We start from the raw sequence: 27718 nt of genomic DNA, 5'->3' as shown, positions 1-27718 counted from the left end.
TCCTTGGTGACATAACTAAGCGTTGGACACTGAGAGCAACGTGTGGGTGGGTGTGGTTCTCTCATTTTACTGCCCGTCTTTGTGCCTGTCTGTGGGTCCGGCCTGAAGGTGGGTGGGCAGGGGCGGTGGTGTGGGAGGTGTGTGTGTGGAGTGGGGGCAGGGTGGGGACTCAGCACAGTGAGGGGATGGGGAAGCAGAGGTGGCAGGTGGAAGTCAGAGCAGAACAATTTAGCACAGTGGGAGTTGAGGTGCAGAGGGGCACGGGGTCGAGGGTGGGGCCGGTGTGAGAGTGGGGATCATTGTTGTCAGGGAAACAGTAATTTGCCCCAGGCCTGGACCGTACCCACAATCCTCCATGGTCCTTCTGTCTCTGCCATTATCGTTATGTTTTTTTTTTTGTTTTTTTTTTTGGCCGTTTCCACTCAATGTCAGAGAGGAAGATAGGTTCGGAGCTTCGATGTGATCAGAATCTTTAAGACATAAATGCAAGAAAAGGAAGGGAGGGGGAGGTGGGTGGAGCCAGGTCTGAGTAATCGCTGTCATTGTGGACCCAAAAGGTGATGGAGAGGGGATGTGAAAGACTGACAATGCTGTGATCATTTTCTAATCCATCCTTCTAACCCATTCCCATTCTTACTTCCCCCCCAACCCCACCCCATCCATCTAAATTGCCAAATCCATCTCCACAATCCCACACCACACCCGAGATCCCAAGACACAAACTCCCTGCTGGTCTGCTTGACTATCCATCCATTCAACCCTCTCACTTCTCCTCCTTCTTGGGTTCTTCCTTCTTCTCCTCTTCCTTCTTCTCCTCCTTCTTGGGCTCCTCCTTCTTCTTGTCATCCTTCTTGTCATCCTTCTTGTCATCCTTCTTCTCCTCCTTCTTGGCATCGTCCTTCTTCTTGTCATCCTTCTTCTTATCCTCTTTCTTCTTATCCTCTTTCTTATCCTCCTTCTTGGTCTCCTCCTTCTTCTCTTCCTCGGGCATCGGCTCTGTAGTGAGGATCACTTTGCCAATGTTGTTCCTTTCCTGCATCTTTCTCATGGCATCACCCACCTGGAGGAGAGAGGGAGAAGCTGATTATTTAAGGCGAGATGAAAGAGCAAATAGCGAAAAGGAGCAAAGGGAAGCTTTTAAACAGTTCTCTTTGAGACAGAAGAAGCTAGTATCATCCCTCCAAAAACATTTCCACAGCAATATGTGTTTCTTTACATTATCTGCCTCCAATTTCCCTTCTTGACACCACAGCCTGGAAACAAATATTGCAAGCTTGCTCTTCAAATATGACTTTAATATGCAGTATATGAGAAATTATATTTGTTTAGATGAGACTTTAATAATCTTTGAGGGGAAATTAGATTGTTGCAGCAGTACACAGCAAATAAGAAGTGGTAACAGGATAACGGAGCAAATGGAGGGAATAATGAACACTTCAAACATGCATTATTTAATATTAGTGTGTCTTAAATATAAAAATAGTGAATGTTTTAATGATGGGCCAACTAAAATCAAAATCACTTTTTGCTTCATTTTATCAAATTCACCCATTCTATCAAATAACAGACATCCCCCCACAATATTAAGATGTTTTAATCACTACGCATTAGGAAGGAAGTAACAGATTTCCTCAAGAAGACGGAGTGTTGATTACATGGAAGTAAGTAGTTTGTGTTTAAAGCAAAAGAGGGAATACTTTGCTGAAATGCAAACTTGAAGCCACTGGCTTTCAACTGATGACAACTTAGGTATTGCTTTTTAAAATGTAATCTACATTTATAAACATTCATCAGCTTCATAATAGCTGATGGTTCTACTACAGCTCAGCTTGGAAATATTGTGCAAGGAAACTTTCCACTAAAAATACATTTTGCAGTAAAACTTTCAAAGTATTGTGTAATTCAGATTGCTGAAGCGTTAAGCCTAAACTTAAGAACTGATTTTCTTTCCTAAGACCAAGGATTGAGGATTTTATGCTCCATCACTTCAAGTAAAATTTCTTTTAAGAAGAGATTTCTTTGCTGGCTAGAATGAACAGGATTATAGTGACCAAAATATGTGGTACTGTAGAATTTGGCATGTCATTCTTATTGAAAGGTTGGCCTGGAAAAATGTTACACCGTCCTATTGAGGTGCTTATTGGGTTAAAATGATTAGAAAAAAGAAGAAGTATGAAGTGGCAAATCTGATATTTATGAGATTTTCTTTCCAAAAACTAAATATTTCACGTTGGGGACAGATGAGATTACAACCCTCAGGCTCCCCTTTCCATATTGATGGATGGGTGATGTTGGTCCTACTGCTCCTTCATCATAATGATGAGTGGAGAATCCCAGCCAGACTGGCCCCACCCTCCTCTTGACCACTGGGCTCTGTCCACTGTCTGTTCCCGTCTCCATCACATCTCCCTCCCTCCTTCCTCAAATCTCGCTATTTGCGCGAGGCAGGCAGACCACCTAACGACCAATGCCACGGCAACAGGGCCATCTCCTAGCAACGTAAAGCCTGGCTGAAACGTGGCCCTGACGACTTAGACACATGGGAAAGGGAGAGGAGGAGGCGGAGGGAGCAACTGGTATCCCACAAATGAAGAACAGACAATGAAAGAAAGGGAGGGGTGAGTCCAGGAATTATAAGAATCATCTTCGATGTGAATGAAAATCACAGACTGCCTCCTTTTAACGACTCCACCGACTTCTAGGCTTCACTCTCTAAGATCTGCCAACCTCTCTCACTCCCAGGCATCTTGATAAGGGTGTGCTATTTGTGGCTACTTACATGACCATTATCTTCTTGGAAATCGGTGCAGATGTAGATAATGAATCCTGAGGAACTACAGGAAAGGAAGGAACAGTCTAATTTACAAAAAACATGGTCCTAGCATGTTCATTGATTACTGGAGGAAAAACAAAGAGTGACAGTGGGGGGGATGGGATGTGATGAATGGGGTCAAGATGTGGCATTTCAACCGAGGTCATAAAAATCGATCAACTATCTGTCATGGTCTGCTGTGTCATTAGTTTTTCCATGTCTCTTTTTTTCAGTTAACTCCTCTTATTTGTAAGTTTCTGTTGTGTATGTGTCCATTTTATTTCGTGCCTTTATTATTTTTTCCAATATTTTTATGGTCTGATTTGCCTTTTTCCCCTCGCCTGTTGATTGCCATCCTGCTCTACTTTATGTACTTTTAGACCTGTTTTACTTAGTCTTTGTGACTTTTCCCTCCCCATTTCTGTCGGCGACTCCCCTTCTTTTCTCCTCCTGTTTGGAAATTTTTATCCAATAAGATAAAAGTTTTTTCAGTTCAGTTATTTATTTTTTGCTGCAAAATGAGACTGAAGCAAACCAACAGTGTCACTAAAACCTGTCATAAATGTTGCCATGTGGTCAAGTTGTTGTTATTAACAGTGATAAATTATCATAAAAATCCCCTAATTTTTCTTCTCCAGAAATAAATTGACATTTGAACTCAGCAACCTGTTCTATATGAGTTTAACCTGGTTACAACCTGGCAGCCATTTGAGTCGAGTTCTCTCAAGTTGTGCGTTCGCATTTATAAATTATTTAAGCAAATATATGAAACCTTTGACAACCACAGAGTGATTGCAGTCAGTCCAAGTCTGACAGCAACTGTTTGCAGAAAGGTTGCCTCCTATCAAGTGACCTGTGTAATCACGATCACTGGCCGTAACACCTCCAAGCTCTGGACAATTTTAACTTGTATGACTGAGCCATTAGTTTGCTGAGCCGATTAAATGTAAATTTGCTCGGGTTGCATGATCACGGGATGGTGGCGCATGAGGTGAGCCCTCTTGTTCATCGTTTTCCCAGAGTATTTTTATTTATCTAATAAAATAAATGGATTCCCTGTATCGCCACGTAATTGCCACATAAAATATCAGGATACTAAGCTGTATCGATTTCTTTGCCCCAAACCTTAACTTTAATGGTCTTCTCCCTCCATCTGTAAATTAATTAACTTAATTATATACTCTGCAATGCATCTTCTGCCTTGGTGCCTGCGTTTGAAAAGTACACTAAAACATAACCCTATTAACCCACAGCTTTTACTTCTGCTAGCAGAAGTGTGACTGGCTACGGTTACATCTTCTGACTGAAGATTTCAGGTCAGCTGTTTACATGGAATGTGATTTAATATGGTCTGAGTTTTACATGCATGGATGCACAAACACTAAACTGGGACAGTGTAACATGCATAAGAGTAATAAACAGAGTCATTTTCACTCAAACTGCAGCCCTGAATTTTTACAGGCATTACCCAGGAAAGAACATTGGAGAGTTGGATTGGACATTAATCGGAATTTGACCTGCCAGCTCCCTGGTCCTGTGATATTTCACTGTGCCATTGTAAGATGACGTAGCCAAAAGTAGAGTGAATGTACAGCAAATGAGTGGTTGTCAAGTTTCCTACAGGCGTATTACCAGAAGCGAGAAGGCATTCAAAACAGACCATAACCTGCTTCATGCCAAGTACGAGTAATGATCCAACTGGTTTCTCCTAGTATTAAGTTCTTGTGAAAGTTCTTATCCCTTTGATGGGTGTTGGAGCAGCTCTCTGATCTGAAGCAGTTTCCATTATTATCTTCTTTAAAATCAAACTCCACGTAGGGCCAATTCAGCTCAAACCACCATTTTTACAAAATCGTAAAAAGTGTTTACAACCTTTGTTTAGAAAAAAAAAAAGGAATCATTTATGTGCTATAATTTCTTTTTAAATTCTGATCAGTTTATGAAAAGGTCCCACCCTATGCAACCATTTTAAATTTCAGTCAGTTTCAGCCGTTTCATATTTCTTTGTATGGAGCTTTTAAACCTTTCAGAATCATTAGGCTTCATGTAAATCTAACCCATGTTTGCAGACTTTGTCCAAAAACTTGCTCCAAGCCAGACAGAGATTATACCTTCTCTTCTGTGTATTTCCACTCTCCTTCCAAGTCTCTTTCTCATACATCAGGGCCCCTCCCTAAGACAGAGGCACACGCTGACTAAAGGATGTCACCATAGCAACAAGAGAGAAAGAGCAAAAAAGATACACTGTGAGGAGGGAGAAGGAGAGAATACAGCGAGACAGAGAGAGACAGAGAGGGAGTCAATAACCTAAAGACAGAGAAAAAGAATCTGATAGAAAGAGCAGACAGATGGAGAGGCAGAGAAAGAGCGTCAGATGGCGGAGAAAGGCAGCGGGTGTTTCTCTCCGGTCCCAGTCACACAGCCAAAATACTGACTTTGACAACAGAAGATATCAGCCTCTGACTCTCTCTCTCTCCGTCTATCTGTGTTTTTCACACCATCTCTATTCATATCTGTTAGCAGCGTTAATTTTGTCAGCAACAATCTGAGTCTGTCTGTCTGACTGAGACAGAGCGCTTCTTCTGCACAAACTTTGGCTGTTGAATGGGAGGCCTATTGAATCACGGCCACACCCAGCTTCTGCAGATCCTACCACCAAATGCATAAACAGACACAGGCCCACCTGGCATTCACATCCATTTTAAGAAAGGGGGGGGGTTGTAAATGTGAGTCAATAAGCATATATATTAGAGGTGTAAATGCACCAGTGTTGTGATAAATCATCTGGTCTTACAAAAAAAAAAAAAAAGATATAAAGGACATGAAATGGAAACTGTTTAGTGGCAAATTCAGCTAAAAAGGAAAACTACTGCATATATCTTGTAAAATACAGAAGATTTTCTATTATTAATATAAGTTTTGAAAAAAATTTGATGAATTTCTGCTAAATTGTAAAGATTAGCAGAAATTCATCTAAAATAGAATTTAGATTAACAAATGAACTAAATAAATACAAGCCATTACATTTATACTAAATTAATGTAATGTCAAAAATTCTAAGGCTACACTGTAATAGTCCCTGCAATGACCTAATCTACTCAACTACACTGACCACTTTAAGCAAAATTTCAAAAAACAAAAAAAATAACAATGATATAATCTCATAGTATTTAACCGATCATAGCCTCTACTTATAAATTTATTTTATGTGAGAATAAAGAACGTAATCCACCAAGACATAATCCACATGAGACTAATAGTAATTACTGGCATAAATAGGCAAGCACAGAGACACAAACCTGCTCAAGATGCCAAGTAGAGTCAATGCGGGGTTTGATTTTGCCGTCCTTGTAGAAATCCAGAATGGTATTCATTGCCTCGGTGATGAGCTCTGTCTCCCCATCTAGGTAGCCAAGGTGGAAGCCACACACCGACTTGTTTCCCTGAATCAAGCTGAGTGTGTGGATGGAGAACTGGTGGTACCAGTTCTTTGCCACAGCAAGCAGGTTCTTCTTTTGTCCTGCCAGCATGTTAGCCGCTCCTGGCAGAAAAAGTAAGAGCTTAAATCGCTTATCACTGGAATAAAAAGCTTAAGAAAGACTTTCAACTAGAAACTAACTTAGAGCAGGCCAGCTACACACCTGCAGTCAAAGGTTTTGTGACTACCTTAAATTCATGAAACACAGACTACTCAAAACTCTTTGTGTTGGCTCCTACCATTGAACTGTTATTGAGGCTGGCAAATTTATATGTCTATAGATATTAAGATATATAATATGGGGAGTTGTAAATAGATGGGGAAGGAACTGGAACCCTTTATTCTGCACTCTTTTGTTAGACCACACCCATTTTCAAACTACACCTCAGTTTTGATCTCAACTTCTCATCCTCAGTGGTGAGGATTAATACTTATTTTTCCACAGACAGAAACATGCATGCACGCCTGCCAAAATAGTCTAAATCTTCTTTGTGGTAGTAATAATACAGTATTTTCTCCAGGACAAAATTTTGCCATGAGATTCAATTATGAAATTTCCCAGTCCCCCACCAATTTTCTCAGTTTTTTTTCATCTGCAACAGCTTTACCCACCTGATAACCTATTTTCATTTCCTGATAACCTATTTTCATCTTAGTGGTGAAAGACCCACTCTATTAATGTATTAAAAAATGAGCAGAAAATTGGACGACAGGTAATTTTTTGTCAAGTAATGTACACAAAAAGATCACAAATGTTTCTTTTTAACTGGTCATTTAGTGTGGAGATTTGCCGTTTTGGCTGTTTTACGTCACTGTAAATTGAATATCTCTGTCAAGCGTCAAGTGCTGCACCTTGTTATATCGAGTTTGTTGTTTCCCTTCTGTCTCCCCTCAGTCCTCAAACTCTCACCTACACCTTCCACCCTAAAAAAAAAACCTCTTTAGCACTTCAGCTGTCACTGTCAACACATCCCTATTCCCCCTCATCCTGCGTTCATGTAGCCTATGGCCTCACTGTGTGAGCTTTTCTCAAGGGAAACAGGGGACACAAAGCATGCTCTGACAGAAAGAGGGACCCAGTCTGCTACATTCAGACACATTCCAGGTTTCTTGCGCATAAAACACTCATTGTTCGGCTATGCATACTTCTGATAAGCTGGAAAAGAAGCTGAGGGAGAGGATGGTGGGGTGGAGCTGGAGGGTTTTGTGGGGGTGACATGGATGAATGGGCGAGGGTGGAGGGCACCATGCTGGGTAGTAGGTTTCTGAGCAACATGCAAAGGGAGCACCCTGTTCTCCATGGATGCCGACCCCACCCACTGCATGTATACTGGTTCGAGTTTGGCATCTCAACACAGCTAGTGTAAAGGGCTTCCCACGAATGACATGCAGCATGCCGATGACATGGGCCTCTATTCTGCCCACCACTCTACTAGTCTGCTACAAATTAAAGGTTTGACATCATCGGTCTTATATTGGGTATATTGTCTTTTGTTGATGTGCTTTATTTCAAGCTGTAGAGTTGCAGTTAAAAAAAATGAAGCAGTAAATTGAAGCCTTAGCATTCCTACTAATGTTACATGACGCTATAATAAGGTCACCAACAATTATAATGGCCAACATTTTGGTTTAGACCTTAAGTTTTAGAAAAAAAAAGAAAAAAAAAAGTGGCCACTTAATAGTATAGTTAAAAAATTACAGCCCAAATTATTGGCCTGTTCTTCCAAAGCAATGTTGTGGATGGCTGTCTCGTGAAAATTACCAACTAACTCTCAAGCATTGGCCTTGTTTTTCTACTTACCATAGGTAATAAGTTTGCCCATAGGCTTCAGCAGGTTGTAGGCCTTATGGGTATCTGATCCTCCAAGAGGGTCCAGTATTATGTCCATCCCTGGAGCAGAATAGAGAAGAAAGGGACAGTCATCACTGGTGTGAATTCAGAGAGAACAGCCTGCCAAGTCTCCTCAGCAGCCACCTCTGCATGGCAGAGTTCACTGGGAGTAGCAAGTGTGGCCAAGTCGCACCATGTTTGCACAGAGACGAGCCCATATATTCCAAGAGACGTAAGAAGAAGAGTCGAGTAAGGGCCTGCTTGTTTGATGTTCTTTCATTCTTGTCACTGATCAGACCAGAGGGATACAATGACTTTCTGTTGCTGTCCATTCCTTGGAGGATAGAATAATAACCTACCCTCTGAACAGATGGTAAAGGATGGCAATCTAACTATGAAGGTTTCTTTGTGGCTTATTAATGGTGAACTATATAAGCTCAGGCCTAATGATGCTCCTTTCCGCCAGAGGGGACTCCTCAAATTGGGCTACCCCTCCTTGCTCTATTAAACCCTGCTTTTATTGATTGTGGGAGGCTCACAGCAGGACTCCGCCTTGACCACAGCACACATAAATTGACAGGCAGCCAAAGACACAGAGGGAAAGGTAGAGAGCAGGACTGCACATTGATCCAGGCTTCTAATTAGATACATTGTGTCCAAAGTGTCAGTTCTCGCTATCTGTCTCTGTAATGCCTGTCTGTCTAACTCTATGTTACAAAGAACAGAGACGGCCTGAAGAGGGGACTATGAAATGAGCCACCAGCATAATAACAGTCTCCATCCTGCTAGGATCACAGCAGTAGTTGGAAGGAGAAACAGGAACTGAACATTGTTTCATTTTACTGAAAAGCTGAATTCTTTTGTGCTCATCTTGGCGAGTCCATCTACATAAAACTGTGTGGATACGTTGTTGGTGGCAGTGAGAATCCAAACAGTCACTGTTTAGTGAAATGAGTTTGCTGGGTAGGGAAAATGACTCCCTACATGCTATCCGTCTAGTGCACATTGCAGCCAGCTCTATCGAGAAAGACAATGTGGTTGAAAATGTATCATCTCAGTGTTTGCAGCCACACAGTACTGGTTCTTGCCAGGGGAAAATATCAATCTGAATTTCAGATTGTTTCAGTTTCAAATATGAAACAGTCTCAATATGAATTTAGGCAGCTTTAACAGTGCATATGGCTAATTTTCTTACCTTTTGGACTGATCTTGCGGACTTCCTCCACATAGTCCTTGGTGCGATAGTCAATGGCATGCGTAACTCCACCCTGGGTGATGGTCTCATGTTTACTGGCTGAAGCAGTGCCAAACACAGTCACATCCTTCACTGTCTTGCACAGCTGAGTAGCTGCAATCCCCACACCACCTGAAGGAAGACAAGAGTTAATTTGATGTGTGAAATCATGAACTGCAAAAAAAACACGATTTGTAATGAATTCTAGTGCAAACTCTATTTGGCATGGATTTATAACCAACTTAATCTTTCAAGGCAACACCCTGAACAAAACATACCTCAACACAAGCATCTAGGAATTTCCATTCTACACATACTTATGGCAGGTAAATGTGATTTTAATTATTAATTCTCCCAAACAAGCAAGTCAATATCAGTGTGAATGTGTTTTGCTCAGGGGTATGTAAGGAGCGCATTAAACACAATCACATTAACCCAGCTGGCCTGGGGTGAATAGACACCCACACACATCCAGGTCTGGAGAAAGTAGCCATTGTAGCTCAAATGACATCGAATTTCTGGTTCTCTTATTTGAAACAACCTGTCAAAAATTCCAAAGTCAAAAAAAAAAAAAAAAAAAAAAAAGTAGCTCAAGTCTTTTTTTCCCCACCATTTGGAAAATGACAGTTGGATTACAAATGAAATAGTTCCTTATGATCATGTCAGCTGAAAACAAAAAGGGCTCCACTGTCCAAGACTTTAAAGACAGATTGGATGTTTTGGATATCTGTGTTTTTTGTGTGCTGTATTCCAAAGTGTGTACATAGTTGTGGCAAAAGCCTCTGCCAGTGTTTGCAAAGGCAGCCAGCGCAAGAAGTAATAGGTTACTGATAAGCAGTGGCTTGTTTGAAATAGGGCCTGACTTGAGGACTTGAACTGAAAGGCATCCATAAAGGTCATTCATGCCTGACCAAGTAAAGAGTGCATCTTATCTGAATCAGAGAGTAAAGCAAAACATATTTAAATAACAAATTTTTAATTGCATAGTTGGGCTGCCTGTCTGCTAGAAAGGTTTGGAGTAGATGAATAATTTGCATGCTTACATAGACATCTACACTTAAATATTTAGTAGACTATGGAAGATCAAGAGCAAGATCATCTTAAAGACAGGAAGACAGAGACATGCATGAGAAGCACACATTTGATTGCCCTTGTGCAAAAGATTAGACTTGTGGAACTGATTGTTGTCAATAAGTTATCTTTACATACAGTGATAAAATGCACACAGTAGCAAAGTGTTTTGAACATGCCGTGGGATGTGTTGTTTTCAGTGCTTTCGATAACGTTGGAATTTGTTTCTTTTGTGATGCACAGAGCGAATGTTGTGCATCAGATGACACTGATGCACCTCTGGTCCCTTCATATAAACGTAAAGATTATTCTGAGCCAGTGAACCAGTCTTTTCAGAGCAACGTCTCAGCAGTTCCTCTCTGCGGATGCACTATTGCATAAAAACAGCAAAAAATAAATAAACTGAACCAAGATTTAATGATAGGATTAGGCCCCATTCTCTTACCAGCATGAAAAATAAAATGGTTTGCTTTTACTCCCGTGTTAAAAATAAATGAAAGTTTTGTAACTAAAATGTGTTATAGAGGAGAAAGAACCAGGAAATAAAAGCCGAATTTTTTAAAATTCAACTGCTTCAAAAGCCTTATTTTCAATGTGACGACAAGAAATTCTTTTTATTTTGTGATTTTAATTTGACAGCCTTCGACCAGGAGAGGTGAATCAATCACTCTGCATTGGTGTTATCAAGCCTACTGACACCAACGTTATTGAAGGGTATGAGAATCAAAGCTCTTGCTGCTGGACATGAAGTAAAAATGAAAGTGAACAATAAACTGTTTTTTGATACACAGTCACCAAAATCATTCAAGGAGCGTCTTTTAAAGAAAAAAAAAAAAAAAAAAAAAAGTAGTTACAGCGAACGGCATATTTAAAATCACAATAATTCCTTTAGTCAGTTCAAAAGACTTAAAACAAACACTTCATGGTTCACAGCAATGATTCTGATCTCATTTTCTGTTAGATTTGAATCTTTCACAGGGTTCAAAAAAGGGTCAAAAAACTTGTAAAGACAAATCCAAATCATTTTAATTTGCTTCCTTCACAAACCTTCATTTCAGTGTAAAGAAAGAAATGTATTCTGTGTTGTTTTGTTGATGTAAGAGCCCGAGTCCAGGAGAGATGAATCAGCCGCTCTTCGTTACTATAATCACGCCTGCTGACACCGAGGGTACAACTGACGAGAAAACAAAATCGAGGCTGTTGCTGTTGGATGTGAGTGCCGTCACGGCTGCGTTATAACAGCACCGTCTCTCCTTGTCCTCAGTGAGAAACCAAGTTTGCGTTGCCAAGGAAACCTCGGCCAAATTGCCGACAATGACTGAGCAGAGGGAGCCATTTTGTTTCAATAACTGCTCTTGCTTTGGGCAAGTTTGTCATTAGTATCATATCTTACGTTATAATTAATATGTGATAACAAACAGTTCATCACAAAGCTGCATGCATGTTTCCACACATTCGAACACAGCGCAAACATGCCTGCTTGACTTGAGTTTTTGCACTAGTGCACACGCGACAGTTTACGTGAGGTAGAGGGGAAGGCAGACAAAGTGAGAAATTGTTGAATATGCATCGCCTGTCATGTGGGAGGTTTAAGAGCTGTTTTTAGTCAATGGCTTTTTCCCCTTCTGTTGCAGTAATACATAGTGAGGGGAAAACGTAGCAATAAGTGTCTGTTTTAATGATATTGTACACCCATATTTTGATAACGAGAGAAGACAAAATTAGTTCATATTGGCTGGTTACAAATGTTTCCAGTCAAAGAAACATTGTGGCCAATGAGGAGAACGGTACCTGTTTCTGAATCCCATGAGAACAAACTCCTGATCCTCCATCACAAGACTCCTGAGCTGTGCCAGAACCCCTTATTGCACCCCATCTCGATTCGCAAATACACACACACATTGATACATGCACAGATCACAAAGGAGAGAGGAGTGGGGCCATAGCTTTGAACAGCTCTTAATGGCTGCTGGTATCTGCTAATCTTCACAAATATGCCAAGATTAAAATATTAACCTCTTATTAACCTAGTGCTTTTGCTTGTGTTCCTGAATTATAAGTCTTCCCTTTATATCTATTTCTTTTAACTAAAATAATGTTTCTTGGCAGGAGCAGAGTGTGAATTCATGTTAATTTAGAACCAGCCACAAACACTGATCCATTTGCTCAGGGAAGCAAAAAGCAGCTTAAGTACATTTTTGTTGCTAATTACATTTCTTCTCCTGAAGATTCAATTGAATTGTTTACACTCGGCGATTAGGAAATGTCAAAAAGCATCCACCTATCTGTTGTGTTCTTCCCTCTCCCTCTCCGGAGAAGCTGGATAAACAGTAGGGTTTTTGTCTTTCCCTGAATCCGTACATTCTAACATTCTGGCACAAATTGCACTTGGCTTCCACAATATGAGTTAGGAGTGAAGAGGAATTTTCCCCAAAACACAGTGGAATCCAAACTGACACTGAGGCCACTATTATTGCTCCACACCCAGAGTTCACCAGCAGGGGAGGGTGGGGACATGAGAAATATTTTTCAGATTTATAAAAATAAATGAAATATCCACGTCGAGCGTCAATCAACTTTAAAGCCATATCCTTGTCAGCGTTTTGTGTTACTTGCCCAAATGAAGATCATCTTACACGTCACGGTGTTACTCAATTGTATGAGTCAGTCTGTGATTTCAGGTGTTAGTATGGGGACAGATGGAGGCCGTACGGTTACTGTCAACACCAGAAGATGACTAGTCCCTGGTCCTTGTTTCTTTTTCTGGGATTTCTTCACAGAAGGACTCATGTCCTCCTTAACCTATCATTAGTGGCTAACAAAGAATGAAATACAGGAATCTCTTGTTACCCAGAGTCACCATGGCAGGGTTACAATCTCAACAAGTTGAACCAAATAAACTTGTTGAGATTCTTGCTGTTCTTTTCAGCTCTATAATTGACTTCAGATACAACTCCTGTAATGACAAAAGGAGCTGTGGCTGGCTGTTGTTAATGTGTACTTTTGAGGTATTATACTACATTATACAAACTCTGTGTTTTCTGGAATGACTGTTCTAGTGTGTGTACTTGCACTGTGGGCTTGAAGAGCAGTTTAATGTGCTCTCTCTAATGTTGAAATTCTGTGTTTCATACAGGAAATCCACTTTTAGTTACTGTGAGTGAATTTAAAAAAAAAAACAAAAAAACATCCCTTGCACATATGTGATGGTGGCCCCTGTAATTTCCTGAGTAATGATTCTCACGTAGCACTAACAAAAACAGTCACAGCACAGACCAAATAATAATATGCATGTAAAGGTATAGACATAACCTTCTTTTCTTGTCACAAAATGAAACACAAGCTGGTGTGCACTTATTCTGTTTTGCCACACAGATACAGATACGATCACACAAACAGGTGTCCTGAAAAAGGTTTCACATACACCTGTGACTGTATGTGGTGGTTGGGATGAGGGTAGATGGGGTCATTTGTCAACGGCTACAGCAATGAGAGCGCGAACAAGCAACGTGATTGGTGGGTTAGGTTGGAGGTTGCCCTGGTTTCTCTTTCCTATCTGTGCAGCTGATCTGCCTGCCGGCAATGCCAGGCCCAGGGAACGCAGAGACGGTTCAACCACGCAGCCCAGATTCCCGCTTAGTGGTCAGAGTGAATTAGCATTTGCTAAACTAGGGTACGACCTCCTGTGCACACAGACTGGAAAGAAGAGGAAGGGAAATCATTTATAAAGACACAGACTTTTGTAATCACTCCAAGGAGCAACAAATCTGTGAGAGCCAGAGATGTAAGTACGCATGAGCTAATGCTTAAACAGCAAGGGACTTTGTTAGCTGGTAAATAATTAATGAGAACAGTAATCTGTGAGGGAGTCCTGGGAGGAGAAAATTACACTGAAATAAGAATCTTTCTTGGAATCATACAACATCCCCCCCAAAAAAACCCAAAACAAAAAAAAAACAAAAAAAACAACAACACACATTTTGCCAGTCCCATCTGCAGTCAACTGCGCACTGGTGGCTTACACATATGCCTTAGGCATTGCCTGAAGGTTTGACAGCAGTCATGAAGATCTATACCAGGATATGGTTCTCATTTACCAAACCCGAGAGATCCAGCCACCTGTTTCACTCACTAAGCATTCAGAGATCACTGACAGTACACTTGCAATACTGAGGTGCATATAGAACCCCCCCCACAAAAAAGGAAAAGTTGTAATTATTTCAGATACCCAAGTTCCCCAAGTCCTTTCAATGTGCTATGTAGAGAACTGTCCGACAGCTGCTTCTAAAGCAGGACAAGTATGAAAGCAGTTAAAAATAACATCCCTTCACATTAGTTGTTTGCAGAGGCATGAGGGATTCAAAGGTAAAAAATGGTCTAAGAAACTTTCAGTTGTTTCATTATTGCTTTCACAATTCACACGGCGCAATGGAGATTAAAAGCATGCTTTCAAGCTGAAATTTACATGAGTAGAAATTACTTCCAGGACCATCAGCTCTACAGATTACCATTAACAAGGATTTAACTCCTCAGCTGTGACTGCTGTCCCCCATCACAGTCAAGAGTGTATTTCACCAACATACAGCAGCTGGAAGCCTCTCACTTCAACTCTTGCCAGCTAATCCTCAGTGTAACCCTGGCGTAAGGCTATCCTATACACTCCAGGAAGATGCAGCTGCAGCAGCCACCATAATTGGTCGCTGAGAAAAATAAAATCCAAAACACGAACCTCAAACTTTATGAGCCGAGATAACTGATAACATATGATGGAGACGAAAGCACCTTACAGTGCTATTAGTGTGCAGAGTATTTTTTTTTTAAGCAGTGAAAGATTGAGCTGGAAATCCAGGCATTCATGGGGGACATGGCTGAAGCACAGAAGCAGAATCCTCCCCTACAGCGCCACCTAATTCTTATTATGCATTCTACATCTCCAACACAATGCGTGACACCTAATGCTGGACCGCAGTCAGTCATAAATAAAACAGAGGTAGACGTCATGTTTGGAAGCAGTGGAGCCCCATATGTATGCAGGAATGTGTAGTGTGGGTGTGGTGGGGGGGGGGCGACGACTGGCCAGGGTTCATAAACATTAGGGCCAGTTCAGGGAGAGGTCAGAGGAAAGGCAGTTGGCTGGGTACAGTGAAAAACCCACGAGATGCATCCTAATGCCGCTAAACTTCGTCCCCACCCAAGCCCTCTGGGGAAAACAAAAGGGGAAACGTGCGTACGTTCCCCGATGACGAAGACTAGAGCACGGATATGGAGAGGTCAAGCAGAGGGAGCAGAGGTCACGGAGTGCCGGAGGCGGAGGAGGACAACGGAGGATGCAGATGTGAAACGCAGTGGAGTAGAGAGGCACGATGGGAGGAAATACAAAAAGCCATTGTTTGGAGAGAAAGGACAGGAGCGGACCCACGAGAGAAGCAGCTGAGGACTATTCACCAGAGTTTACTTACATGCACATAAAGGCCTGACTGACAGACAGAGTCTAAACACCAGGCAGGCATTCCTATCTGGTCACCTGATCCTGATGGGTTAAGGTCACCATACATTTGAGGAAATGTTGCTCTTCATGCTGATGTGACATTACCAGAAAACATGGAGACACAAAAGCATCCATCCCTGAAGACGCTCACAACAGAGTTCAGCAGGTTATTCCCATGAACATCTGTCACTGCTTTCCATCAGCAAGAGTATTGACCTGGGAGAAATTTGGAGTAAAACTAATGAATAAATTATTTTTATAGGGAAAATAGAGGCCAAAATATAAAAAAATAAGTGCTGGCCTTCATTACACTGAAATACTTGTTGAATCCTTTTTATTTCTACAGAATGATAAAACTTTTTGACATGTGTGGTGTGAACTTTTTTCCAGCTTTTGAAGTGAGACCTGGCAAATTTTTTTTAGAAGCCACTGATTCAAAGCAACCAGCTGCGAAGGGTTATGTTATTATTTCTGACATTACCGGTAACCTTTACTTCAGTTTCATACGATCTTTAAATCTTGAAATATGGTGGCACGGTGGTTAGCAATGTTGCCTCACAGCAAGAAGGTCCTGAGTTCAGCTCCACCATCAGGCCAGGGTCTTTCTGTGTGGAGTTTGCATGTTCTCCCCATGTTCACATGGGTTCTCTCTGGTTACTCCGGTTACTTGGATGTCTTTTTCTTTCAAAGACATGCAATTAGTGGGGATAAGTTAATTGGAAACTCTAAATTGCCCATAGATGTGAATGTGAGTCTAAATGGTTGTCTGCATCTGTGTGTTAGCCCTGCGACAGACTAGCGACCTGTCCAGGGTGTGCCCAGCCTCTCGTCCAAGATAGCTGGGATAGGCTCCATCTCCCCCGCCACCCCGAAAAGGATAAGAAGCTGAGAATGGATGGATTCTGTGAAATTTCACATGCACAGTTTAACAATTAGAATGACCCTCATGTCATTATAATAAACATATAGTGAGTTAGAATAGCATAAAAAATTCCTCCATCCGAAAGTATACAAACCTACCAGTATACCTACCAGTATTTCTTCAGCTCATTCATCAGGTCTTAAAATAAAGTGGAACAATTACAAGTTAACCATTTAAGAGCCAGATTATTTCTTGAAAGGGACCAACTTTTTTTTAATGACATAATTTTCTCTATATTGTAAATCCATTCTAGAAGAGGAGATCCCTCTTCTGTTGGTCTTCCAGGACTCTGCTACTTGTCCCCTGACTTAAAGATTTTTTTTGCATTTTATTCTTCTTATCCAAACTATGATATACATCAATGTTAGTAACCTTTATATAAGAAAAACTCCCAAATCTGTCAAAAATGATATGATTAGATGTTCATTATTAGGAATTATTGTTCAACTAAAGGTTTTAGGACCTTCAGGGACGCTTTAAATATAATTTAATTAATCATTTTCCAAAGCGATTAATTAGCGGATTAGATTCTTATAAGAAAAAAAAAGAAAGAAAGAAAAACAGTCAGTCAGAGTCAAAGAATTTACTAGAAAGACATGAAGGTGAGGAATGAAAAAAATTACTCAAACAGAGAGTCTATGTGGTAAAAAGCTGTCGATCTTGGCCTTCAATAAAAAGAAAAAATAACCAGTTTATATCGTAGTTACAACTGTACTTTGTCACTGAGGTTGAAAAACCAATCACTGCCTGTGCTACTCCTGGGTTATGTGGCCCAGTTAATCTCATCTTAAAGCTCACTATATTATCTTTGCTCAACATAAACAAATGTTGCAAGAACGTGGTGTTATGCAGACATGTCTTACACACAAGATCAGTGTTGTTTGTTTGGGTGCACTTCCACATGCACCCAGCAATTGCAAAATTTTGAGACAGTCTAATGAGTCTAATGTAAATCCCTTTGCCTATTTATGCTAGTCAAATGGGTGGAGCTGTGAGAAAGGTTTAGCTGTAACTCACTATTGTGTCTAGGGCTGCCACGATTAGTCGACTAGTCACGATTATGTCGACTATTAAAATCGTCGACGACTAATTTAATAGTCGACGCATCGTTTGAAGCTTTGTAAGATCACAAAGGACGCAGGAATGAGTAGTAGGATTTAAGAGTGTAATAACGGACTGAAACAGAAGATGGCAGCACTGCATGTCCAAGGATGCCAGCTGCCGTTAAACCCCGAAGAAGAAGAAGCTGTGTCCCAGAATTCATAGCGCAGCCCAGCGCAGTTGTCAACAATGGCGGCAGCTAGTTAGTTTTAACTTTACTCTTATTATTCTTTCTGGGTCACAAAATAAACGTTTAACATATTTTCAGGCGAGAATGTAGCTGTGTAAACCTCAAATATCTGCTCAGTTTATCAAGACACCGCATATTTTCAAAAGCGCTCCGACGTTTTCGGAGACGTCTGTTACCCACTAGCTCGTTAGCTAGGCGGGGGCAAGGCTAACTAGAGCCGTGAGAACACCGGACTCCCGGCAAATCGTTTTCAAACCCACCGCCGTCTTTCGCTAGTCAGGTTAAACATATATATAAGTCACTTAGATAACTTAAATGTTATTGTTTGGCTTTTTTCAGTATTTTATTTGTTCCTGAGTAAATCGGTTTGGCTGAGATTAAAGGTATAGTTTTTGCACAGCTAAAACTGTCAAGCAGACAGCTGATTAACAGAAGTGTGAGACGCTGGAGAATATACTCCGGTGTCCTGTTATATTTTAGAAAGCAAGGAGTTTATTAAACTTCACCGAAACAATCTGCAAATTTCATTAAAAATTAATAAACTACCATCTTGTCTTTATTTTTAGTTAGCACAAACACTTCAAGCTGTAAGCTAATGATAGTTATATAAGACCAGATGCTGCTGGTGCAATAAGCTGTACGTCCAATGGATGATGATCTGATTAGTCGACTAATCACAAAAATAATCGGTGACTAGTCGACTATCAAAATAATCGTTTGTGGCAGCCCTAATTGTGTCATAACTTCATAGGATAAAAGATGCATGTACCTTGGAATTGCATATCGATTAATTTTACCTGTGGAAACAGATGATAACAAACACCAGCACTAACAAATGATGTTATAAAAGATAAATCTTCTCAAAGTTACTACACATAATAAGAGTGCCTTGTGAGTATGAACAATATGGAAAGTCCAACTAAGAGTCATAACCCCTGCCCCCTCCATGTCAAAATGAAACCAGGGATATTTGAGTTGTGATGTGCTCAGAACTCAATCATGTGATGTGCTTAATCATGGACTGCAAAAAGGGGTCACAGGTAAACATTGCTTCAGTGTTAGCCAAAAAAGGGAACCATCGCCTTAGATTACTTTACTATAAAGCTAGAAGCAATGCCTGTGTTAGCAGTTAAGTTGTTTATTATCTAAAAACAAAGTGGTAATTGTTTTGTCTATAAACATGTTAGAAAGTACTGAAAGTTTCCCATGATCATCAGATCACTTTCTTTTTCTGTCAGAAATTATAGAAATTTCATTTACAATAACATGAATGACATAAAAGCAACAAGTCTTTTTGTGCAAGCTAAACTTTCATTTAGTAAAAGGCTTTAGACTAATATGTACTAGCATACTTTTGATACCACTTTTTATTTTTTATATATTTATAAAAATAGACAAGCTTTTTGAATACGCACTCTCTTACTCTGGGCCAGAAATTTCAGCTTCCGCACACTTACATACAGCAAATTGTTCAGTTTCATTACTGTCTGAGCGGAAGAGCACAGCGGTGCCGTGGTTTGCACGGTTACCTCACAGCAAGAAGGTCCTGTGTTTGAATCCATAAGCCTGCTGGCTTGTGGCTTTTTGCATGGTGTTTGTGTGTTCTCCCTGTGTCTGTGAGAGTTCTCTTGGTTACTCCGGTTTCCATTGATGGTTGAAAGACAAGCCTGTTAGGTCTTAATTTGAAATAACCAGTTGCACTGGAATGGTGGAATACATTTTGTAAGGAACATAAGCACCCCTGGCTTTAATCTCCTTCTTGTTATTGGAAAACAGACTTGAAAGAACAGCGCAGATAGGTCTGTAGACACTCAGTCTTACCCCACCCCCATCTCTCTTTGACCCTGTCACAGCAGACACCTTTGATCACACTAATCAGAGAACATCAGGAACAATTTTGACAGACTCAGGGTGGGACACACACACACACGCGCGCGCACGCACACACGCACACACACACGCACGCACTTTGAGCCACGCAGCCGATGATGATGTTAAGAGAAGGATGCACGCAGCTCTCACGCTCTAACACCTTATTCAGAAAAGGCACTACTAATATACACACTGCTAGCTTTTAGAGCGGTGCAGCAGGACATACACTATTTGCAATGATTATTTACACATGCAAGGAATGACAGAGCACTGGCAAGACTGTTCAGCAAATATTTTTGTCATAGCCTCAGCAATGTGCTTTTACAATCCTGATGTCCGGACAGCTGGCGAGCCAGGATTGGCAGCCTGCCCTGAGAAACCAGAGATGCCGCATCAACCAAACCAGCAGGGAAATGTGTCTTACACCACACCACACAGCATTCCTCTCATCGACAACACACTCTGCACAGGAACCCTTGGGCCATACAGTTTTTGTATTCACAGGGATGAATTGCATCAACTAGATGATATGATTAATGCAAACATTTGGGATTCCTCTGTAGACAACCAGTTCCACAACTATGAGCACGTTAGCTGTCATTCAGCTCGGGGCATATCGCAGTTTAGTTTACAAATTCATTCTTTTTTCAGTGTTAATGTCAAGGGATGCATTCACCTGGCAGTCAGGTTTCTTAGCAATCCTCACCCACAAACTGCTCCCAAAGCTGAGGGACCCCTTTCTTGCTCCCTCTACACAATTAAAGTGGGAATAAGACAAAAAGTGAGAAATGTGCAGTGGTAGACAGCAGAAAAGGGGAAGGGAGAATGAGAGAGCGTCTTATTTTGGCTAGTGTTCTTCAGTTCTCTCCAGCTGGCCTGATTGTGTAAACAGAGCAGAATTAAATGCTCTCAAGCTTTGTGGATCACACCCCAAAACAGGTGCTTTTACTCCCTCAATCCCCATCTCTCTCCCTCCCACCCACTCGCTCTGAACGTTGACCGTTTACACTCCAGGTGGCAGGTGCTCTTATATTAGTGGAGTCCTAGAGAGAGTAAAACACTGAGCCATATCTCATACAGATGAAGTCTGGGACCTTTTCCATTGGCTATAATTCATAAAGAAAAATGCATAAACAGGGCACGCAGAGAAGGAGAAAGTCAAGAAGTGAAAGTGCCAAAGGGTGTTTTCTTTAGTCTGTAATACCAGCTTTGTATCTTTGATTTGTGTTCTTCTGATGAACTGTAAAATGGTCTCTTTAACTCTATTAAAGAGGTTGATATAAACACAGTTCACAATCACAGAGATGGTGCAAACTAAGATGAAACTGACAAATAGCTGTAGGATTACATTTATTTACATATGACCTTTTTGGAATGCAGGCAATTATTCAAAGCTGCAAGCACAGTGGTTGAAGTAACAATCCCTTTTATCAATGTATCTTCAACCTATGCCTAGCAGAAAACAAGGAGTCTGTGTGTTCCACATGGGCATAAAAATTTCTCTATATTTTTGAAAACTGGTTTCTGCTTAGTTTTTACCTGCAGCCGCATGGACGAGCACGCTCTGGTTGGGTCGCAGGTTGCCAAAGTCAAACAGCATCATGTAGGCGGTGATGTAGTTGACAGGCAGGGCTGCTGCCTCCTCAAAACTCATCCCCTCTGGGATTAGGAAGGTGTGGTTTGCTGGCACCACTGCTACCTCCTGCCACAGCCCAAAGCGGTTCAGCACCATAACCTTATCACCAACCTGAAACAAAGAGCACAGCAAGACATGGGTGGAAAGAAATTGTAAATTCAGTTCTTGTAACCCGGGGGCCAGAGCTTGTTAGGGGGTAAATGAATAGTTATTATAGACGGTCTGATTACATTACATGCACATATTAAGTTAACACGTGAACAATTTATTTTCTTAACGAATCTGCATTAAAAATAATTAGAGATTATGGATGCAGAGAAAACAAGTGAGTGAATTAGCATCATGGACAATACTTTAAACAGCAAACTAAAGGTATAGATGAATGGAATGTAGGCTAAAATGAATGGATAAATCACTGAAATGGTTACAAGTTTTCCAGTGCAACTTGCAGCTCTACAAATGACTGGAACATGCAGAATTAAAATAAGATCCCATTTAAAATTCATTTAATTGAACACATTCGCATTATTGATGAGTAGTGTCGATGAGGGGATTTTTGAGTTCATCCCACCTGACAAAAAAGATTGACACCAAAGTCCTAAAGCACTGGAAAATCAGTAAGATATCTGTTTCCCACTAAAATATATCTGAATCCCGTGGACCACCTTACAATGATGTAAGCCAGGGAAAAACCTCTCCTTTCTGTCTCTGGGTCAATATTGTATCAACTGCAGAGTGACACATTACAATAATGTATGTATAACAGATTTTTAAACAATTTTCTTAAATAAGGTCTAAATTCTGCAATACTTTAACCGACTGAGTTCTTGAGATGAACCCATTTCACTGCTGGAGGCGCTGGTCTGTTCATCTCCTGCTATCTTTGTCTCATAGTCCTTAGTGCAGTGTGAATGATGCAATCCACAGAACAGAAATAATTAGACTAAGGTTTATTTTTATCTTATAGCAACACACACAAACATGCGGCCACCTCGGTCACCAAACTCAAACACTTTGCTTTTAAAGTGTGGAAGCAAAGAAGGAAAGCGATAAACTAGAGCAGAATAAGAATAGTAACCAGAACTGCGCCGAGTTTATAAAGGAAGAAAAACAGTGATGCAGTTAAAGAAAAAGAAGAAAAAAAAGATTTGAAGTTGTTAACTGCTTGCACGAAGATTTTGTTAGCTTTAAAAACCAACATGCATCGTATTAAAACATGAGAAAGAATTAAAGTATTAAATGCGATCAGGAAATAACACTCAAGAAGGGGAAAAAACCAAACAATCACTACATCATAAGTGCCCTCTTGGCTCTTAATATGAGAAAACATGTGAGAAGCATTTAATAATTTTGCCAGTGTACTGGTTTAGAACAACTTTGGTCCCAGGTGCAATGTGTGTTTCATATCCTAATCACCATCTTGTCCTTTTACCGCTCTCAGACTATCCTTATCAAAGCAGGATCCTCCAATTCGCAAAAGCCACAATTAGCCATGATATTACCCCCCCCCCCTCCCCCAGCGGGCTAACTAACCAATCAGGAGAACTTAGTCGAGGGACACAAGAAACAACGACAACTGTAGCATTATAAATCTTTTCCTGTTTTCTTCCTCCCCCCTAACCACAGCTCCTGACATAGCTCACCCTCCCACCTCGTTTCCACTCTCCCCACTTTTTCTCTTCCCTTCTTTCTCTTTCACTTCCTGACTCCTTTTCCTCTTATAACTATAGAATGTCTTCCTTCCCCTTCTCCAGTCCCGCGTCTCATCCTGTCTGTGACTTCTTTGACATCCCCTCTTTCATCACCAGTTCTTCATCCTCCGTTGTCTCTTTCTGTCTTAACCATCCTTTTTCTTCTTTCCCTTGTGAGGAGTGTCCCGTATCACCTCTTCCTCATCAGTGAGACAGGACAATGGGGCCCATCTTCTCCCCTGGCTTCTCTCCACCCATCACAGTCCCTGCCAGATTCTTCCCCATGGCTGAGCATAAGACAAGCTCTCGCCTCCTGGGAACAAACCCTCTCCACCCGGGCTTCTCTAATGGTCTGGAGGGAGCCATGCGCCTCGCTGTCTATCCATTCCAATTAGAGAGATCTCTCTCTCTTTTCATACCCTCATCTTTCTGTCTAAAGGCTGAGTCGTTTGGTATATTTCAGAGTATACTATCACTTTTTTACCACGGGCTACTTCCCTTGGCTTGCTGACAGCTCTCTCACATTTCCATCTCCTTGTCTTTTCTTACCGCTGGGATCTTCAAATTCATCAACCTCTGTGATTTAATTGGGGGTGCAGTGTGGTACAAATCGATACGCGGGGGAGTTCAGGCGTTTACAGGAAACAAACATGACTCACAAATGCATTTGCAGCCATTCTTCCATGCCCATGTAAAGCATGTGAGTTACTGTCAGTCACACAGAAGCTGCGTAGGAACATTCAAGGCCAAATAAACCAGCCTTGTGACACTTCTGTTACAACATCTTCACAGTGTGACAAACGCATAGCCTCTTCTTGCACTTCCTTTCTCTGCCTTCATGCTGCATCAGATGTAGTTAGGGTGAGGAGTGCAGGCACCTTGAACAAAGACATTGTATATGAATGGACTTAATCAGATAGTGATTCAATTTTGGGGTATGCAAGCCTCCTAGTCAGCTGCTTTGTGGCTTGGAGCTTTGATGATGTAGGCAAAAAAATTATCAAGTTTAAAAAAAAAGAAAGTTTGAACAAAGTCAGGTTCAGGCGAAAGATAAAGGCTAAACATAACACCCACACAGCTCTTGTGACTCCTGTGAATAAAATTAAAGCATACATATTTCTGCTGCATCAGTAGGCGTTAGGTTCAACATGGAGTTTGTATGGTGTTAAGGCCACACCCAGCTCCCATCCAGCAAACTACGTGATGGTCTGCAAGCTGTTTTTTGCTTTTTGCACTCACTTGCTGCATCTCTATATTTTATCCATCATCTTTTTTCCCCTCAGATGAATTAAGAAAGTCTAGTTGTTCACCTTTAGAAATTTCCAGAAGAGAAAGGAAAGCACGCGTTACAAGCTCAAGAAGACAATAGAGAAAGCTGTTCTTTAGAAAGCCAGCAACTGTTACAAGGCCAGAATAAGTGAAGGCAGCACGACAGAGCAAGTCGCCGATAGCCCAGCGGTCATAGACAGAATTAAGAGCTTATATGAAAGGGAAAAAAGCTATAGATAAAGGCAGGGGAGGATTGATGGAGGAAATACCAGACTGACAATGTGGGCCAGGGAGATAATTGAGAACATATGGGCGAGATCCTCACCGAGGGAGAACATTTTTAAAGCTGGTCTGATGTAAAAAAAACAAACAAAAAACAAAACATTAAAAAAAAACGCTGATGTTTAGTGTCACGGGAGCTTCAGGGTGATTCATGATTTTTCTGATCTTACTCAGTGTTTTACTTTTCCCCACATTTGCTTGCTAGGGTTATTTCAGGTGACTCAACTCCTGTAATACTTCAGTCAACTTATAGTTATTTGAAGGGAAAGTTACTGATAGACAATGGAGGAGAAAAAAAAAATCAATAAAAGGAGGTCAAGATAGAGGAAAAACCAGCGTACGGGACTGTTTGATCCATGTACTGATTTGAGTTTCAAAACAAATATTGCTTAATCTTTGAACATAATCTAAAAATGTTTAATAGCCTTTATCTATACTTCAAGAATTTTAGTAAACTACAATAAAGAGCTGAGAGCTCTAAACTATAACTTCACAGTTTATTACTTTAATGAATAATTACATGTCCTTGCTGCATTTCCTTACTTAAGTTTCTTATAACAGGACATCAGTGTTCTTGCAATTCCCCTACTTCTTGCACCACATGTGTATGTGAATACTGTCCTATTCAGCATTTTAACAAACTTCCTGAAGATGAATCCTGACCAGATGTCATTAATTGCTATGGGTGTCTTAGTCAGGGTGGCCCATAGCTAGATAAACCTTAACTCTCTCTTTGGCCAGACAAACACCAAAAACCCATTCACACACCGGCAACAGAGTCTAAATACAAAACCACCTGTTTAAACACAACAACACTTTTAAAGTCATGCTTTGAAGTGAGAAATTTAGAATCCCACGAGTCTTTGCACTCGCCAAAGGGGGGAGAAAGTGTAGAAGCATTAAAAAGACTCAAAAACACTACTGTACACAGTTTTCTGTATTTTAAAGCAGTTCTCATGCATTTCAAAAATTAACCTAAAGCATTGCATATCTAATATGCTATATCAATGTTTTGGAAATATGAAATAAAACGGATTGCACTCTACTTAACCACTGTTTATCTTACTTTATTTAATTAAGAAGCAATAAATTTATTGCCTTTATGTATTATATATGGGAAGAAAGACACTCAGACACTCCCACTGTTGAATGTCTTTGTGTGCATATGTCTATCTGGGAGAGATACAGGGCAGACAAATAATGCAGCAGTGGGTGATGAGCCTCCCAAAAATTCTGTGCCATCAGGGGTCAGCACATTCCATGAGAGTCAGCTGCCAAAAGATTGCAGTGATCTCTATCCATTAGGAAGATTGTCTCCTAATTCTATAAGCTAAAGGCCGCAAGGGGATGTAGGAGCGTATCGATAGGCTGTGTGTTTCTATGTGTGCTTTGTGACCTTTAAATCAAATCAACATCCCTGACAATGTGGAAAGGAGCAATGAAGTATTCTTGAAACACAGGGGTCTTCGCTTTCTATGATGTCTGGCTGCTGTAAGTTCACCCATCACCAATCATTTAATTAACCCTATTACTGTTATCCTGCAATAGATTAGCCATCCATCTAGGGATCCACACCTTACAGACATATGTGCCACTCCCTGTCAGATGGACTGATTCTGCACTTGCATCACATGGTGTTGTCCACAGATATTAACTGGACGATGTGAGAAAATCTGGTACTAGTACAACAAGCAGCGTGAGTCATCATTGGCTGCTTTGTAACGCTTGGGTTCTTTTTTTTGTTTGTTTAAAAACCTTTAAAAGGCGTTACCGTGGTGATGCCATGCTGCTAGGAGACAAGACATAGATTCATATGGCTCATCGTGCAATTTAAGACAGACACCAATAATCCTGCTGCCATCACAACGCATCGTTCTTTGTGGATGACAATCAAGGTGGAAGGGGCTTCAATATTCTGTTTAATTTACTTAATTGTCTGAGAGCGCAGTGGTTTGAACTTTTGATGTTGAAACACTGGGTTAAAGAGATCTCTGAGCACAGGACATATGATTCGATATCTGTTGGAACATAGTGCGACTGATTCAGTTTCTCACACCATGCTGTCTGTTGCGTCGCGCCTCGCCCTTTCCATTCGTGTGTGCGCCATCGTCGCTCCCGGTAACAAAAGGCGTCGGTGACTTCGGTCTCCGCCACCGGTGTCAAGTCATAATATTTACTGTGACAGCGTTCCATATTCTCCAAAATAAAATGCCTATTAATTAGCCTAACATTTTGCAAGTAGAGCCATGTTTGTATACCCATTAGCCACTCTTTTAAATAATTTTCCATCAAAAGTGCTCGTTTTCTTACACCTAATTGCTTCCTTCTTTTTCTTAACAAAATATGATAGGCTAATAAACACATGAACGCGTTAGTAGCTTTAATTCTGAAGGCAGAACACACTCATTTCCGGTCTTGTCCACGGTGTCTCCAGCTAACTTGACGCAACACGCCGCACCATGGCGCACATCAAAGCGCAGCATAGCGTAGGTGCAGCAAGGATGGAAGGCATCCCACAGATTACATGTGTTTATATAGATTTAGACTTTCAACATGAATGTTTGGTGTGAACAGAGAATCCTTCTCAATCTCAGCAACTAGTTTGTACTTGAAGTTGCTCAATCTAAGTGCGCACTGGTAGCGCAATTCGAAAACCGGGGAGACAAGAGGGGCGACGCCTCTGTTGGCCGCATTGTGCACAACTTGCCTCATTAACACACTTTTGGCTTCTTCAAAAGAGATGAAAAATCAACATGAGCACACTGACATGCTTTATTGCTTTTCACGTTAAGACAACAAGTGCCATCTGCTTTCTACGCAGAAGTGAATGAATGGATGTGA

The 27718-nt window shown here is 40.9% G+C and overlaps 1 protein-coding gene across 1 annotated transcript in view; it reads right to left on the bottom strand.

Moving 5' to 3' along the window:
- Window positions 1-462: 462 nt before the first annotated feature.
- Window positions 463-27718, bottom strand: part of vat1 (vesicle amine transport 1) — a 28199-nt gene continuing 943 nt past the window's right edge. Inside the window, exons 2-6 of the mRNA XM_085404492.1 lie at window positions 21539-21746; window positions 9317-9487; window positions 8092-8181; window positions 6112-6353; window positions 463-1060 (exon numbers count right to left, since the gene is read on the bottom strand). Of these exons, the coding sequence (XP_085260618.1) occupies window positions 764-1060; window positions 6112-6353; window positions 8092-8181; window positions 9317-9487; window positions 21539-21746 (1008 nt within the window). The 3' untranslated portion in view covers window positions 463-763. The remainder of the gene's footprint in view (window positions 1061-6111; window positions 6354-8091; window positions 8182-9316; window positions 9488-21538; window positions 21747-27718) is intronic.

The sequence above is a fragment of the Rhamphochromis longiceps genome, linkage group LG4 (assembly GCF_057381845.1).
Source record: "Rhamphochromis longiceps isolate RC_006_pf linkage group LG4, R_longiceps_female_GT1.1, whole genome shotgun sequence".
NCBI lineage: Eukaryota > Metazoa > Chordata > Actinopteri > Cichliformes > Cichlidae > Rhamphochromis > Rhamphochromis longiceps.
The sequence above is the reverse complement of the archived record's forward strand: the minus strand, read 5'-3'. Positions and strand labels throughout refer to the sequence as shown.